The following is a 16874-nucleotide window of genomic DNA, read 5'->3' as shown; positions in this document are numbered from 1 at the left end:
TTTATACACAGTTCAAATACTACATATGTGCTGATGACATCAATTTTTATCTCCAGAGCAGACCTCTCTGAACTCCACCTGGATGCCTAATTGGTATCTCAAACTTAACAGGTCCAAAAGTGAGCTCTACAAAATTGCTCCTCCCATTCTTACCCACCTCAGTGAATGGAAACCAATGGTCCTGCTCTTTAGATCCCAAAACTGAGAATCATCCTTGATGTCCTCTTGTATGGCCAATCTATCCAAAAATTCTACTGGCTCATTCCTCAAAATATACCCAGGATCCAACCATTTCTTATTACCTCTGTGACCACCACATTGGTCACCATCTCTCGCATGGATTATTAAATAGCTTTTGTTTCTTCCCCTTCCACCATCCTTCCACTTATTCTCAACACAGAGGTCAAAGTAAGCCAAACTTCAAGTCAGACCATGTCACTCCTCTGCTCAAAACATTCCTAAATCTTCCCATCTTATTCAGAGTAAAAAAACAAAACAAAACAAAACAAAACCCCAACAATAACCAAAAACTCAGGATGGCACTACATAAGTAGGCCTTTTATTACTATTCCCTTCAATCACCTGGCTCCAGCCATAATGGCTTCCTTACTGTTCTTCAAACATGTCAGGAAAACTCCAAACTTTGAAACTTGACACTTGCTCCTCCTTCTGTGCCTTCCTGCAGATATGTACATGGTTTATTTACTCACTTCATTAAAGTCTACACTCAGTGTCATTTTATCATAGAAGCCTTCCCCAATCATCCTTCATATTAATTCACCCAAACATTCTCATCTCTCTTATAACTTACCTGACAAATCATACATTTGCCTACTGCCTGCCTCTCTCCATATGAGAACAATATGTATAGTCACTGGCACACAGAAGATATTCAATAAAATTAATGGTTTTGGGGGCGCCTTGGTAGCTCAGTGGGTTAAAACCTCTGCCTTCGCTTAGGTCATGATCCCAAGGTCCTGGGATCAAGCCCCTCACTGGGCTTTCTGCTTAGCAGGGAGCCTGCTTCTACCTCTCTCTCTGCCTGCTGCTCTGCCTACCTGTGATCTCTCTGTCAAATAAATAAATAAAATCTTTTAAAAAATTAATGATTTTGGACTCAAGCTTTGCCCCTACCAAATTTAGTAAAAGAGCCACCACTGTCGCAAAGTTTAAAATTTTTAACTAAGTCATCTAACCCCTATTGATTATACTTACCCATGTACATAAAATAAGGTATAAAGCTTCTTTGCATCAGTCATGCAGCTTCGAGTTACAGATAGGACTCCCTTGGGCCCTACTGTCAGGGGTTCAAGTGCAGGATTTCCAGACTCTACAAGCTGGGAAAAGAGGCGCTCCACACTGCGACGACAACCAACACATGGGACAAGCTGAGAAAGTGCACTCAATACTTCACGGGACGTCACCACCATGGCAATACTTAGATCTTGCTGCTTAAGCATGCTATGTCGCTGAGAAAGAGGAAGAGAAAAATGAAGAACAGTCCTTAAAAAAGACATAAAATTTCTCTTTATTACTACTCTGGTTCCTGTCCTTGTGTAGTGAGTACAGTATGGGCAGGGCTTGCCATCTCTATCTGAAACTGAGTCAGAAAAACAAGTCGGCCTTGCCCACGCTGTACTGAGTTTGCTCCACAAAGCCCTCTGTTCTAGCATCTAAGGTCTAAAAAACTCTGCTGGGAGGATGTCAGGGCTAAGCAGTTACATGCCTCAGCATACAAAAAGAAGCCCTGCCTCTGGAAATTCAGTTTGTTCAGAGACTATTAAGCTTAGTACACTCACTTGAAATAAAAAAATTTTTAGAACGCCTGGATGGCTCAGTTGGTTAAGCAACTGCCTTCAGGTCAGGTCATGATCACAGGGTCCTGGAATTGAGTCCCACAGAGGGCTCCCTGCTTAGCGGGGAGCTTGCTTCTCCCTTTCCTCCCTGCTTGTGCTCTCTCCTGCTATCTCTGTCGCTATCTCAGCTCCCTCTTGCAAACAAATACAATTTTCAAAAAAAATTTTCAAACAAAGAAAAAAGATGGAATGCAGCTTTGCCATGTCTTCCTCTCAATTTTTAACAAGAACACTATATTTAGCTACTAGAATCAAGTTAGGATGGTGCTCATGCAAAGCAGCAATTCTCAACCTGGAGGTATGGACAGGTGTGTTACAGATTAGTGGGAGAGAACAAGGCCTATCAAACCTATGTAAGAAGCCTGCAGTGAGTAACTAACAGGGTGGTGCATATAAATATTATCTGTTGGTTATGACAAGGTAGAAAAATAACTGAGAACCTCAGCTGTAGAGAAATGGGCAAAACTCTAGTAAATAACTTCTATCTGGATGGAGTTACAGTTATACTACAAATAGTGTTTCTAGCTTTACCAGAAAAGATGGATAAGATACTCCAAAGAATTTCCTCATATTTACCATTAATCTTTCATTCAAAGTTTTCTCCAAAAGTAGAAACAGAATTTTGAAGTACAGCAACAATTTACCTTCCATTATCTTGATTATATACAGGATTTTATAAGGTATCATACTGTTTAAAAATTAAATACAAATCATGAAGTTCACAGTACCAGGATTTTTTTTTTTTTTTTACTTGAACAAAACAACCACTACAGAAGAAAACCAACAAGTTCTCAATGAAAAGTTGTATACCCCGTCTTTCAAAAACAGGGAAAGATGGCTTGGTGAAAGTAAAGCCAAAGGGGCATGTACAACACAATACCACCAAATTTCTTTCATATAACAAGTGCATAAATATAGTAACAAGTACACAAATATGTAGCAATACTAAAAGAAAACAATTTCAGTGCAATCTTAAGACCCAGAGAGCCCCAGATAAAATGATATTAATATTTAAAGCTAAAATTTTGAAATGACTCTTCAAAACACACACACACACACACACACACACACACACACCATTTAAAACATTAATTTTAGAAAAAATATTACCTGAATAAACTGCTTTAGTTGTGCACCATTATTCTGATGCCCATCGAGATTTAAAACATTGTCAGGGAATTCCATCACCATCTTAATATGCAAAAGAATGAAAATCAATTACTATATCCTCTTTGAACATGTGCTACAAACTATTTTATACACTCTGAGGACAAAAATAGATCCCTAAAGCAGGATTAGTACATCCCAGTCCTGCCCCCTGTCAAAAGAAGCTAAGACAATCACCACCACCACCACCACCCACAAGTTTCTAAAGGCAGGAATGGTATAATCATTAGAAGCAAGGACACTGAAGTCAGACAAACAAGAGTTCAAATCCCAGCTCCTCCACTTACAAGTATGTCATAAATCTGGTCAAGTTACTTAACCTGTTTGATTTTCAGCTTCCTCATTTGTAAAATGAGATTAAGTAATAATGTTTAATATCTCTCACAAAGTAGACTGTAAAGATTAAATTACATTTAATGGCCAATAATAATAAGTAAAACAGCCTGATATTTTACATTAAATATACATACTTTGAGTTATTCCTCTTAATTATTATTATGCAAATGGCCATACACATACAGATCACACAACATATATGAAAAACTCAGAAAAATACCTGGCATATACTAAATGTTTGCTCTAACCAGGAACAAAAGGAATACAGAGATATTTGTTCAATTATCAAAATTCCCTACCAGAAGAGGGATATAAAGCTTAAGGATATTTCTGCATTTCAGATAATGGAGAATCACTAATTAGAACATGTCACTGATCTGTGACACCACTCATTTTAGAAAGTACCACAGTCACATACCACTAGGAAAAAGACTTTGTAACTGTTAGACATCACCATATAAAAGAAACATCCCAGTTTCAGAGATGGTAAAATGTACAAGCAAAAAAAGTATGCCTTTCAAAACAATGAAATAAAGTAACACATTTATATCTTAACTAAAACATTGTTAAAGGTATTAAACATACTGTGCTAGGACAACTTCTATTTCCAGATGACAAGGACCACAAACTCCTACATACCCAAAGAGTGAAGTCATGATAAAGAGATATATTTGAGGCAAAAACAAAACACTAAAAATGCCCCAACCAGTTGAACATGATCTTAAAAAGATTCCTTCTTCAACAACCAGCACCACAAAAATCTGCTTTCTTAATAGACGTGACCATTCTTTTTCTTCCAGATTAGAAATGACAGCCCTAAAACATGCTTGTTCTAACAATACGTGAAGGACTAACAATAAAGTATAAACAACAGATAGATCTTCTCTTGATCTGATGTGGGGGGAATACAGGATATGTGAAGTAGAGACAAAGGGATACCAAGAACTCAACAATTCAGGACACCACTGTATTTCACAGAACCAAAAGCTGCATTACAAAATGATTCAGATGTTTTTAGGTGGGTACTTTCTTACAGAAAAAGAAAATACATGATGTGTTAGATGTGGCCTATCTCTACAGAGTGAAAAGGTAAGACTTTTTCCTTCATGTGTTCCTACCTTTCCCAAATTTATTACAATGCACATATATTGTTTATTACCAAGGGGAAGTTAGTGTTCCTTGCTTCCAATTCTATGTTCACTATACCAAATTCAGAGACATGCTTCCATCTCAAGAGCTTTTATTGTTCTGGAAGTTTCTTCTTCCACACACATAGACCATTATGTCCAAATCTTATAGGTTCAAGGATCAATTACCAATTTTCAGGTTTACTGACTTCTCTCTAGTCCTCCCTCTTACAGTCTTAATAGTATTTCCAAAGACTGGCAGTAGTAATAATAGAGACATTTAGTGTAACTTCATATATACTGGGTGTTGTTCTAAGCAATTTCGTATGTTAACCACTAGTACTAAGCAAAACTGGTCACTGGTCTGCTTTAACAAGGTGTTTCTAAATGAACAAGTGAGGATGACAGAAGTAGGCAAAAAAATCTAATGATCCAAACTGTCCACTATACTTAATATTTAACAGAATCTACTCAAATTTTTAAAAAACTTAATAATCCCATTATTAGAAATCCTGGTCCATGAAAACATATAAAACATAAAAGTAGTTAGTAGTACTGTACAGTTAACCCATGTTTTTTGTCAGCACTACATGGTTTAAAATACAAAGAAACTGAACTGTCGAGTCAGAAAAAAGGTATAGGATAAACTTTTAAAGCCACATAAACTCAAGACAACACTGCAGGTCAGTCCAAATCTACCACTTAAGCAACTAACACCTTGATTTGCATTCTCACTTGTTTGATACAAATATACACCATTTTACTACATATCAATTGCCACCATAAAAAAATTAAGATAATTACCTGTACTATTTTAAGATCAAAGCTACCAATTTAAGGAACATTCAAAGAATGCTTCTTATTTAACCAAATCAAGGTCTCTCTAGTCTGGTTTATAGGTAAAATCTTAAATTCTGACTCTGTATAAATGAAATTTTATTCTTATCAAATATGTTTTATTGTTTTAATAATTAAAGCAGAGCTCAAAGAACAAATCTAACATTTTGAGATCTAACGGCTGATGTTTAAAATACAATTTAATGGATAATACCTGCTTTAGGAATCATTTCTTTTTTTTTTTAAGATTTTATTTATTTTATTTGACAGATAGAGATCACAAGTAGGCAGAGAGGCAGGCAGAGAGAGAGAGAGAAGGAAGCAGACTCCCTGCAGAGCAGAGAGCCCGTTGCGGGCTAGATCCCAAGACCCTGGGATCATGACCCGAGCCGAAGGCAGAGGCTTTAACCCACTGAGCCACCCAGGCGCCCTAGGAATCATTTCTAAAAGGTACAACAAAGGACAGGGTTAAAAAATTTTTTATATCTTCATTTCAGATCATTTGATTTTCCCCTAACCAGCAGAAATAAATGTCAAGATTAAGTCTATTACTGTGTCTTTCCTGGGTTTCACTGGCTTGTATAATACTAAATTTTCTCTTGTACTTACTCTATACCACCCTGATTACAAACTCTGCACTCACACTAAATTATTCTGTTCTTGCCTTTCAAACACTGAGGACAATGGCTTTTTACCTTGGTGTTTTCTAGACAGTCACTATATGCTCTTTAACACTGAGAGAAGACAATAAGAAAAAAGGAAAAAGGGAAGGCAAAGAGGAAAATAGCACTATTTTTTCCAATTCTTTAAAACCACTTCCTTGACTTAATCTTCAGATTCTAGGTTACCTAAAGGAAGACAGTCATGAAAAGTATTTCAGGTGTGGTTTCACAGAGGAATCATTAGTGTTTTGCTTCATGATGAGGTTGCCTTTCCCTAGCTGGCCAAAAATAGAACCAGTAATTGTCCTGCAATTACTGCTTTATAAAGTTTATTGAATCCATTACCCACTTTCACTCTTAAATATCTGTCCTGGTTTCTCCTGACCACAAATAAGCTGTTTTTAGCACATTCTCACAATCTCTAACCAACAATATTAAATTTGTCTTTATTAAAAGTCATTGTCACTGTAGCTTTACTTTTTCACTTTATCCTCACAGCTATTTGTAACATCTATCACCTTTGGTAAAATCAATTAAATATTTAAGAGTTAAAAGAAAACGTTAAGTACTAAATTTAAAAATGCTAAACACCTAATCCCCAAGTGAATATGCTACCATCTTTTGATGTCTCCATTAAAATCCATTATCAGAGTCTCTGGTCCAGTTAGATCATTTGAATTATCAGGAGAGTAAACTGCTTCCAAGCAATATTATAGCAATGTGACACTATGTATCAAGAACTTTACAAAAGGCTCTTCTCCTTTGATCCAGTAACTGTACTTCCAAAGCCTGAGGAAAAAATTTTTAATGCATAGACTTATGCATTATTTATATTCTTGTAGTATTATTCATAGTCAAAAGCAGAATCACCCCTATATCCACAAAGGAATAATGATTAAATTATGGATGTCACACAACAAATTATTACATGGCCAATAAAGCTACTTAAGAATGACAAGAACAAATGTTCTCAGTATTACATTTAGTGAAAAAAAGCCAGATATAAACTGTTACAGTAGACAATACATCTCAACTCTGCATCTAAGTGTCTATGAGTAGAATTATAGCAAATGCTATAATTAGGTTTCGCTGGGATGTAGAAGTAAGGATAATTTTTTTCTTTGTTATATCATTATTTTTCAAGATTATTTTAAAAAGGGTATACATTTTAACTCAATTTTTAAAAATACTACTTAAAAATTGCAATTCTCCAAAAATATCTCTAAAATAAAATCCATATTCTGCCCATTTGCTATTTTACAATTCCAGTAACACCAGAAAGCATTTTGGCCACATAGTGTACCACTTTCCTAAATATTCCACCAACTTACTTCTTTGGGATTTTCTCAAATACACTTATATTACCTGTACTCAAGTATTCAAACCCATTTAGTTACCAAATGAGTCTTTTTTTTTTTTTTTTTTAATATTTTATTTATTTATTTGACAGAGAGAAATCACAAGTAGGCAGAGAGGCAGGCAGAGAGAGAGAGAGAGGAAAGCAGGCTCTCTGCTCAGCAGAGAGCCCCATGCGGGACTCGATCCCAGGACCCTGGGATCATGACCTGAGCCGAAGGCAGCAGCTTAACCCACTGAGCCACCCAGGCGCCCCCCAAATGAATCTTAAACGTGGATTTAACATACCGCATAAAAGAGGAGACTACTTCCTCCCATACAAGCTTCTCAATTTCATTTTACAAATCCAACCTAAAATCACCAGTAGAATTAAGGCTAGAGGGTTCAACTTTCTGTTACTAAAACGATACAACATTTATAACTGAACTGTGAAAGCTGTAACCAGACTTAACTAGAAGGCGCTAACAAGATTTTAAGACTACATGAAATAAAAATCACACGTTTTTTCAACGCATTACCTATTAACCCTAAGAACAAAGACCAGACCAAATGTTAACTTCAGGGATACACTGCCATCAAACTATTAGTGGACCAGTGCAGAGCATAAACTTCTGCTACAGGTATCTTCCCTCCCTCTTCTCCAACAGGTGTTTGCTCTGCATTCTTCTGAGTAGTAGTTAATAAAAAGTTCTGAAAGAAAGTTGTTTCCCTAAATATAAGACACTCTTGACAAGAAATTTCACTAAGCATTCCATGACTATGCACAAGTTCCAAGACAAAGCAATAAATAGTCCCATTCATTCCTAGTGATAAAAACCCTTCTAAAGAAAAACTGCACCTTTTCCTAAATAAAATGCTATTTTGAGATATTTAAATTAAATGACCCTAGATTTTATTGGCCTTGGTCACAAGTCTATAAAAAGAATATTCAACCACCAAGTTCAGTCCAATAAGAGAAATAAGTACAATAATGTATCACAGTGCAAGGTTACATTTTTTTCCATGGAAAATTTTAGAAATCAGTATCATTGTACAGAGAACAGAGTATAAAAACAACCACTGTTTTAAAGTGCTATATGACAGATGTGTCAATGCTGCACTCACAGGAAAGGTGGTTATGTGACCATAAGGAAGTGTCAGAAAGTGTCACTAAGTATCTCTTAAAATGCTATAAATATGCAAATTTATTTTGGCGTTCCCTATGCTTTGATATTATACACTCAAAAGTAATCTTATGTCTAAACCCACTGGTTTTTAAACTTCAAAGGCATTCTGGGACAATAATCAAACGAAGTTGATACCAAATTATGTGCTCTAGAAAAGTGTGTAAGAGGAAGAGAAGAAAGTAACAAATGAACTCATATTAGGAGTTTTCAAATGGAGAAATGCATCATTTAATTTGATCAAAGTGCTAGTTTTTCTTTTTAACTTAAAATACAACTCCATTATACTTTTAATGTAAAAAATACGCAAATCGTAACCAAGGCATACAAGCACTTTCTAATGCATCAACACAAATTCTATTTACCTTTATGTCAGGCCAAATCATTTTTACCATGGGAAAAAAAATGCACTTTCTTTCCATGAAAAAAAAGATGCTTTCACATAAAAAGTTCTAACAAATTAAGTCACCAAATCGCTCTTCTAATCCTTTTAAAAGTACTGCAGCTCAATCAAGTCTTAATTGAGACTGGCAAACAGAAAGGCATAGAGTGGCAGCTCTACAATGACTTGCATTTTATATAAAATTTGAAAAAACTTCAATAGATATTTGCAAAAAAAATACTCAAGAACAAAACAGAACTACCTCTGAAAAGCAAAAAGGCAAAGGTAATAAAATGAAGAGACTGAGTTACACCTATCAAAATAGGCAACGTATAACCCAAAGCTTCAGCATCATCAAAATGCAAATTTCAAGATATTCAGAAAAGGTTCATTTCATTTCTTAAGAAATAGTGGCAAGCAACTGCACTCATTTCCTGTTCAGATTCAATTCAAATTTCTGCCATTTCCTTTCAAAGGAAATAGTACAGCAACACAGGGCAGAGGGTCAGTAATGCTGTACTACCATCAACTCTAAAAAAGAAAACTACCCAGAAGTGGGTTTTGACACTAAAGATGAGCAATCAGCTTTTTATAATGCTCTTCATTTAATAATTTTGTTTTATTAAAAAAAGAAGAAGAAAACGTTACCTGCAAACTAAAAAACAACTACTGCCAAGAAAACCCATTTTGAAGAGTCATGGCCTACCAATACAATCATTTCGGAGAGTTTTAATGTACTAAGCAATATGACACTATTTACAATGAAACCAAATCATTTTAGTGGAATCTTTACTGTGCGAGAGCATGTCATTCCGCCCTAAGTAATTAAGCTTCTGTAGTGAGCTACAGTATTGAGAGAAAAAATACACAGGTAGCAGTGGCAGCTGCGACATTTCCAGATAATTAAGCTTCCCCGAGGGTAGGTGGATTCTGTAAAGGATAGGCCCTAAACGCCCAAGATCCTTAAACCCCACTCCGAGGCGCGTGCTTTGGCAAAAGCAGCGCCTCGTTGAGACACGGGGGAAAGGAAGAGGGTTCAAAAAGGAAGGGAAATCTGGCGAGAGGGGCTCGAAATGCTTACGAAGCGCTGGGCCAGGGGCCCGCAGAGGTTACCGTGCGACACACTGCAAAGGCGAGTTTGTGGGGCCTGCCGGAGAGAAGGCCTCGCCTAGGAGTTGCAACACACTCTTTCTCCAGTGCGCAGCGCTCGGCCTGGGGGAGGGGGAGGAGGGGAAACAGCTGCCAGGGGAGCGGCGAGCCCGGCCCGGCCCGGCCCGCTCACCGTGAGGGTGTCGTCTATGTAGAGGGGAATCTGCCTCCTCTCGAAGGGGAACTCCTCCTCCCCGTCCCTGCACACTGCCACCAGTCGCGCCATCGTCCCCGACGCTGCCGTTGCCACCGTCACCACCTCCTCCCAGCTGCCGCCGCCGCCGCCGCTGCTGCTCCTGCCGCTGCCGCCTCCTCCCAGCTCCTGCCTGCAACAGCCAAACCCCGCGAGCGTAAGCACCCGCCGCCGCGCAGCACTTTCGCCACAGGGGGGAGGGAGAGGAGCAGGAGGGCACAGGAGAGCCGGGCTGCGTTTCCCATCACCCGATTCCACACGCGCTCAGCCAATCAGCGCCGAGCAACGCCGGGACCCGCCCCCTCGCGCCGCTCGCCCTCCCCAGCCCCCACCCCCGCCGGCCTCCAGTCAGGGTCCAAAGGAGAGGCGGAAGGGACCCGCTGGCCCCGGGGCTTCCCCAGCCCGTCACCGGAGTCCCAGCTCCAGGACCCCACCCACGGCCTCAGCTCCACAGCCCACCTCCTGTTTCCCGCCGCCGGGGAGCCCTCAACCCCCAGCTGACCCCTTACTCCCCTTTCTTGGCGCGCCCCGCCCAGTCAGTCCCCAGGGCTGCAGTTGCCCAGCGCGACCCCGCCCCTGGGAGGGGTCGACCCCGCCTCAGCTCTGCGGAGTCTGTGGAGGGAGGCTCAGACCCTTTCCTCACCCTTCTCGGAGGAGGCTCCTCGGTTCTGACCTTCACCGTTTTCGTGGTCGCCTCCCTGACCCCCACCTCTGCTCCCCGTTACCGGCTGACGAGGCCCGCGTCAGGGCCGGCCTGGGCGGGAGCGCGGCTCCGAATGCCGTTTCCTCTCCAGGTTCAGTCAGCCGCTCGCGCCACGGGGAGTGGGGGAGGGAGGGCGGGGGACGTGGGGAGGGTGGGGCAGGGAGGGGCCGAGAACTCCGGGCGGGGCCCCGCCTCCTCTCGCGAGACTGTAGACAGCCGCTCCCGGGTCGCCTCTTTCGAAACCCTGCTGGAGGGGTGGGGGTGTTCCCTTGGGTATCTCGAACGCGTAGTCGACCCCCTCCTCTGAGTCTAGCTACCCAAATAAATCCGAAATAGGGCTGCCAGGAGGAGTGAATAGGCCCGAACCTCTGTCCCTCTGCCGCGCGGGCTTGGGAACCGCTCTCTTGAGGGCGGAAAGGGTGCGGAGCCGATCAGACTCCGGGCCCACCCGAGGGTCGAGGCCCTGGGAGGACTTCGGTAAGTGGGGAGGAGCTGAGGCGCTTTCCAGGGGTCAGTGGGAGCGGAAAGCGGGAGTGAGGGAAGGGGAGACGAGCGTCTGGCGGATGAGCGAGAAACTCCAGGCTTGGTTTCCACGTACTTGACGCCGCTTTTCCTGAACACCCCGATTCACCCGGAGCCCGCCGCATCACTGCTTCCTTGCCTGCGATTGCGTCAAGGTCCCGCCGAGGGAAACTACCGGAGTGCGGATGCTTTTGCGTTGTAGTTGCTACACTAGAGGCGGATGGAAGACTGTGTGAGGAGAGGCTGGTCCACGCACTGCCCAGAGAAACTTCTTGGGCTGATTTAATATTAACTTAGGGACTCGGGACACGGATTTCCCTGGGCAAAGTACTGGGACGGGCCAGAGGCCCTTGTCTCTGACTCTCTGCTGAGCAGCAGAGCCGCTGTTAGAGGCAGTTCATCCGCACTCTGCGTGCCACTGCGTACTCCTTTCCTACCTTGAAGGCTTTGGGAAGCCTGTTGTAAAGCCAAAACAGTCGTTGGGAAGTACTTTGCCTATGAAAGGCTTGATGATTTTAGGGATAGATCCATTTCCTGCTTTACAACTAACTAATCCTGATGACAGATCTGTATTTCCTGGTAGAATAGGCTAGAGCGGTGATACTGATCTGTAAAAAGGGTTTTCGTCATCACCTGAAATCTTAGACTCGCAACAACACAAAACCCCACAGTGCATCTTTAGCCATGTTGCCTTCTGACATTGTGTTGTCACTGTTAGGTTAGGTGACATAATAAACTGGAAGAGCCATTGTTAAGTCCCAAAGGTGTGATTATCCCGCAAGTACTTACTATTTGTGTCTTTTGGCCATGTTTGGAGAGCAGAACACGGGATCGTTAGCTTGGTTCCAAAAGGAATGTAGGACGAGCATGCCGCATCTGACAGGTGAGACTGCATAACCAAACTTTGGGCTTTTGAGAGAATCTTGTGTTTTATGTAAAAATACTCCTCTAAGAAAAAAAGAGTACTGTGGCTTTTAAGACCTAAAGGGCCTTTTAAAAATACTAATGTACCTACTTTATATCTTTTAAACTTCTTTTGGGTTGTGGTTGGTAAAGGACATTGAAAATGACAAGCTCAATATATAGGTGCTAATTTAAAGAACTCTGGTTATTGAGTATGCACTGGGTACTAGCAAAGAACAGAGTTTTCTCCCTGGGGGATTTGAATCTTAAGTTAGAAAAGGTATGAAAACCCAGATAAAAAAACATAATGGTACCACAGCAGTCTCTTTCCATCTGAGGTTACTTTCCCTGATTTGGATTTGTCTTTTATTAAGTAATCTCTGCACCCCACATGGGGTTCAAACTCACAAATCTGGGATGAAGAGTTGTATGCTCTACCAACTGAGCCTACCAGGCACCCCTGGATTTGTCTTTTAAATCCACTGAGCATGCTGCTTCATGTCTTTGGACAACACATAGATACTTAGTGAATACTCACTGTAAGGTTATAAAGGTGGCTAATTTGCTACATAAGTTCATAAGGAGGTAAGGTGATAGCCTGGGTGCTCTAAATATGATAAATATTGAGGAGAAATGCTTAGAAAATTATTTCACTGAGAAACAATTTTTAGAGGTTTTAACTATCTTATCTTCTTAGTTTTCGAGCAGGTACTCATCTTCACTATTGGTCTAGCTTCTGCTAAAACCAAGACTGCTGCAGGAATTATTTCATGACTAAGCATCTGCCTTTAGAGAGCTTAACTCTTAATCGACAAAATAAGTTATTACTACATAAAAAAGCCAGCTGTTGCCTGTTTTTAAATTTCGATACAGCCATTGTGAGAGGCAATGTTGAAGGATTTGAAAGGCCAGGAGAACACAATCAACAGCAAAGGATATTTTGCTGGTACCTAGTAGCACCTAGAGTGATGGAGAGAGAATAAATTGTCAACAAAATACCTTTCTTTTTCTTATTAGATTCCCAGTGTGCGAGAGCCAGCCACAAGACTCAAGCATAAAAGAGATAGGACTATTTTCCAAGCAACCTACGTTTAAAAGAAATGAGTACCGATTTATGCCTTATGTTACTTTCTGTATTCATAGATTATACACAGACTCCTAGGGAGCAAAATATGATTTTATATAATTTATACATCATATTGGACAATGCTCAATAAAAATAAAATGTCCTCTTCTAAACACAAGCTATTGATACATATTGGTAGATAGCTCCAGTTTTTGTAAAGTTAAAGTCATGGGAATAAGTCACTTCCTGGAGGTCATGAGTAGGATAAAGTCATAGACCAAGTTATATTCTTCCTTCTTTATCCCCTTCCCTTATCTGTCCTCAAAAACTGATAGTTGGGGTGCCTGGGTGGCTCAGTGGGTTAGACCGCTGCCTTCGGCTCAGGTCATGATCTCAGGGTTCTGGGATCGAGGGAGCCTGCTTCCTCCTCTCTCTCTCTCTCTGCCTGCCTCTCTGCCTACTTGTGATCTCTCTCTGTCAAATAAATAAATAAAATCTTTAAAAAAAACAAACAAACTGATAGTTGAGGGGTACCTGGCTGACTCAGTCATGAAGCATGTGACTCTTGATCTTAGGATTGTGAATCCGAGCCCCACTTTGGGTGTGGAGATGGCTTAAAATTTGTTTTAAAAAATTGATAATTGAAAAAGAAATTAGCCAATTAGAATACCTTTTGTTGTTTTCACTATGATAACCATGTTGTTTTGTGTGGTAGTAAAATCAATAGCAGAATGTTATTTAAATTACCCTGGTTGTCCAAATCTCAGAATCTGTGAATTTGGATTTCTTTCCCATGAGCTGACAGTGGGAAGTTTTGTTGTGTCTGCAAATACTTTCCCCACTTAAAATTTTTCAAAGGGAGCACCTGGGTGGCTCAGTCAGTTGGGTGTCTGCCTTCAGCTTGGGTCATGGTCTCAGGTTCCTGGGATCGAGTCCCCTATCAGACTTCCTGCTCAGTGGGAGAGGGAGTCTGCTTCTCCCTCTCCCTGCTGTTCTTTCTCTTTATCAAATAAATAAATAAAATCTTTTAAAATTTTTTTTTCAAATGGAAAAAAAATTTCTTTTAAGGGAAAATAATGTCTTCAAGTTAAAATGTAAATAAGCCCCTTGAAGGCAGGGACTTTGTCTTATTTTCTGTTGTTTCCCTAGCACCTATACGTGGTACATTGGAGCTCAGTAATCTATGTCAAATGATCTTTTCTATAAACTAGAACCAAGTCAGAATTTTTAAACTAATTCTTCTGTTTTTATGAATGCTGTTTCCTTAGCTTTCTCTTATATGACTTTCATAACTGGAGGTAGAAAAAACAGAGAGTACACTTTGTTCCTTTATGATTCAGTATCCATAATTGTGAGACATAAACTTGTTGAGAGAGATTTAAGATCTAGAAAAGATGAAGGAGCAGTTACCGAAAAGCAGCAGGCCAGTTAGACAACATATTCATCCAGTCATCAAATAAATTACTTTTTTTAAATGAGAGAACAGTATGTTTAGTCTCCTCAGCCCTCCTTTGAATGCTTTAAACAGATAGGTCGTCGGGTATTAATCACTCTGACATAGCAAGAGAACCAATCACCTTTCCTAGTCATGCTTAATTGATAGGCTATAATCTTACTGGTTAAATTTCAAAAATCTTTTTAATTGAAAATAGAATCTGATTTTTGTTTTAATAGCTGTATAACTGCTCAACATACTGATTTCTTTAGAGAGAAAATTCCTTTCAATAATAGATTGACTCCAAATATCATTGATTATAGTTGGCAAAAATGCCACATAAATACTAAATTAGCCATCATCAATGTAACAAATTGAAGTAAGCTAATTAGTGTAATAACATGACTATTTAACAATTTTGGGAATAAAACAAATGCTTAACTAATTTAGAGGCAACTGATTAAAACCACAAATGCAAAATGTAATGTAAGAGGAAGAGCTACCTACAATATACAAATAATCCAGGTTCCTTACCAAGTATAAAATTAACTTGAGCATTCTGACCCTTCACTATTTCTGCAAAGATCAGATTTTTTCTTGAAAATAGAACACAACAGAAAGGCAGATTTTAGGGTTTTTTTGCCCACTTTTTTAGTTTATTTTTTATTTTTTAAGTAGGCACCGTGCCCAGCATGGAGCCCAATGCCAGCCCAAACTCACAACCCTGATACCGAGATCTGAGCCGAAATCAAGAGTAGGACCCTTAACCAACTGAGCTACCCAGGCACCCCTCTTTTTTGCCCACTTTAAACAATATACAGGGAGCATTATAATTGGAAACTAAGGATTTTGTGGTTTTTAAATCTTAGTTTTGAACAGCTGGTTCAAAGTTCTGCTTAGAATTTTTAAATGACTCAAATTCCCAGTAGGATATTAAATGTTAGTATAGCCATCATTATATTAAGGCGCCTGGGTGGCTCAGTGGTTTAGGCCTCTGCCTTCGGCTCAGGTCATGATCTCAGGGTCCTGGGCTCGAGCCCCACATCGGGCTCTCTGCTCAGCGGGGAGCCTGCTTCCCCCTGCCTCTCTGCCTACTTGTGATCTCTATCAAATAGATAAATAAAAATCTTAAAAAAAAAAAAAGCAGCCTAGTACTTGACTTTTTCACAGGTTCTCTTTCCCTTTAACATGATAGATTAAATGAGGTATGTCTGATATGGTCCTTGCCTGCCCTCTAGCTTATTACCCACCCTCTCTACCTTTTTCTGAGCTCCAGCCTTGAGTTCCAAGATGTGCAATTTTCCCTCTCAACTCAGGACCTTTGCTGAATGCTAGAATGCTGTTTACCCCTTCTCTTACCACATTTTAACTCCTTATCCTATCCATCAGCTCTAGCTAAAAAACAAAAACATCCATGGGTGTGTGTATCTGGGTTGAGACTCAGACTCTTGATCTCTGCTCAGGTATTGATCTGAAAGTCTGAGTTTGAGCCCCATGTTGCGCCTCCCTCCCGCCGACCTGTGCTGGGTGTGGAGCCTACCTTAAAAGAAAAAAATCATCATCATCATCATCTGAGGGGAAAACTTTGACTCTACTAGATCAACTCTTGGTTTGACACTCTGGATAACTTGTACTTAATGACTTAACAGTTTATAATGGTTGTTCGGTGTCTGTTTCCCCACTGGATTACAAGCTCCAGGGTATCGGGAAACCTGGTTATTCGTAGCAGAGTTGGCTAAATATTAGTCTCAAAGTAAAACTATTGTCTTATAATTACTAGGCATGTAAACTACATCGTACAATTCAGTCCATTCTTTGGAGCATTTGTTTTCTGACTTTATAATAGGTATTTGATGATGTATCAACACCTGCTTTTTTATACTTGGGCTATTTTAAAAGGTTAAAATTGAGCAGTAAATAAGTGTTGACAGGGGTGTCTGGGTGGCTCAGTTGGTTGAGTGTCGGCCTTTGGTTTGGGTCATTATCCCAGGGTTTGGGATCAAGCCCTGCCTCAGGC

General features: G+C 40.2%; 2 protein-coding genes across 5 annotated transcripts in view; one reads left to right on the top strand and one right to left on the bottom strand.

Annotated features, from left to right (window-relative positions):
• Positions 1–12330, bottom strand: part of GGNBP2 (gametogenetin binding protein 2) — a 32828-nt gene extending 20498 nt beyond the window's left edge. Inside the window, exons 1-4 of one of the 4 annotated variants that reach the window (XM_059381020.1) lie at positions 11530–12330; positions 10169–10361; positions 2967–3047; positions 1216–1469 (exon numbers count right to left, since the gene is read on the bottom strand). In XM_059381020.1, coding sequence (XP_059237003.1) covers positions 1216–1469; positions 2967–3047; positions 10169–10261 — 428 coding nt within the window. In that variant the 5' untranslated portion in view covers positions 10262–10361; positions 11530–12330. Of the gene's footprint in view, positions 1–1215; positions 1470–2966; positions 3048–10168; positions 10362–10871; positions 11017–11529 lie in introns of those variants that run through there. The other 3 variants (XM_059381019.1, XM_059381021.1, XM_059381022.1) reach the window with 3 other exon arrangements.
• Positions 11140–16874, top strand: part of MYO19 (myosin XIX) — a 42678-nt gene continuing 36943 nt past the window's right edge. The window contains exon 1 of the mRNA XM_059381014.1: positions 11140–11408. The gene's annotated coding sequence lies outside the window, so the exon portion shown is untranslated. The remainder of the gene's footprint in view (positions 11409–16874) is intronic.

Source organism: Mustela nigripes, chromosome 16 (genome assembly GCF_022355385.1).
Source record: "Mustela nigripes isolate SB6536 chromosome 16, MUSNIG.SB6536, whole genome shotgun sequence".
NCBI classification, from domain to species: domain Eukaryota; kingdom Metazoa; phylum Chordata; class Mammalia; order Carnivora; family Mustelidae; genus Mustela; species Mustela nigripes.
Note: the sequence above shows the minus strand (reverse complement) of the source record. Positions and strands in the feature narration are given on the sequence as shown.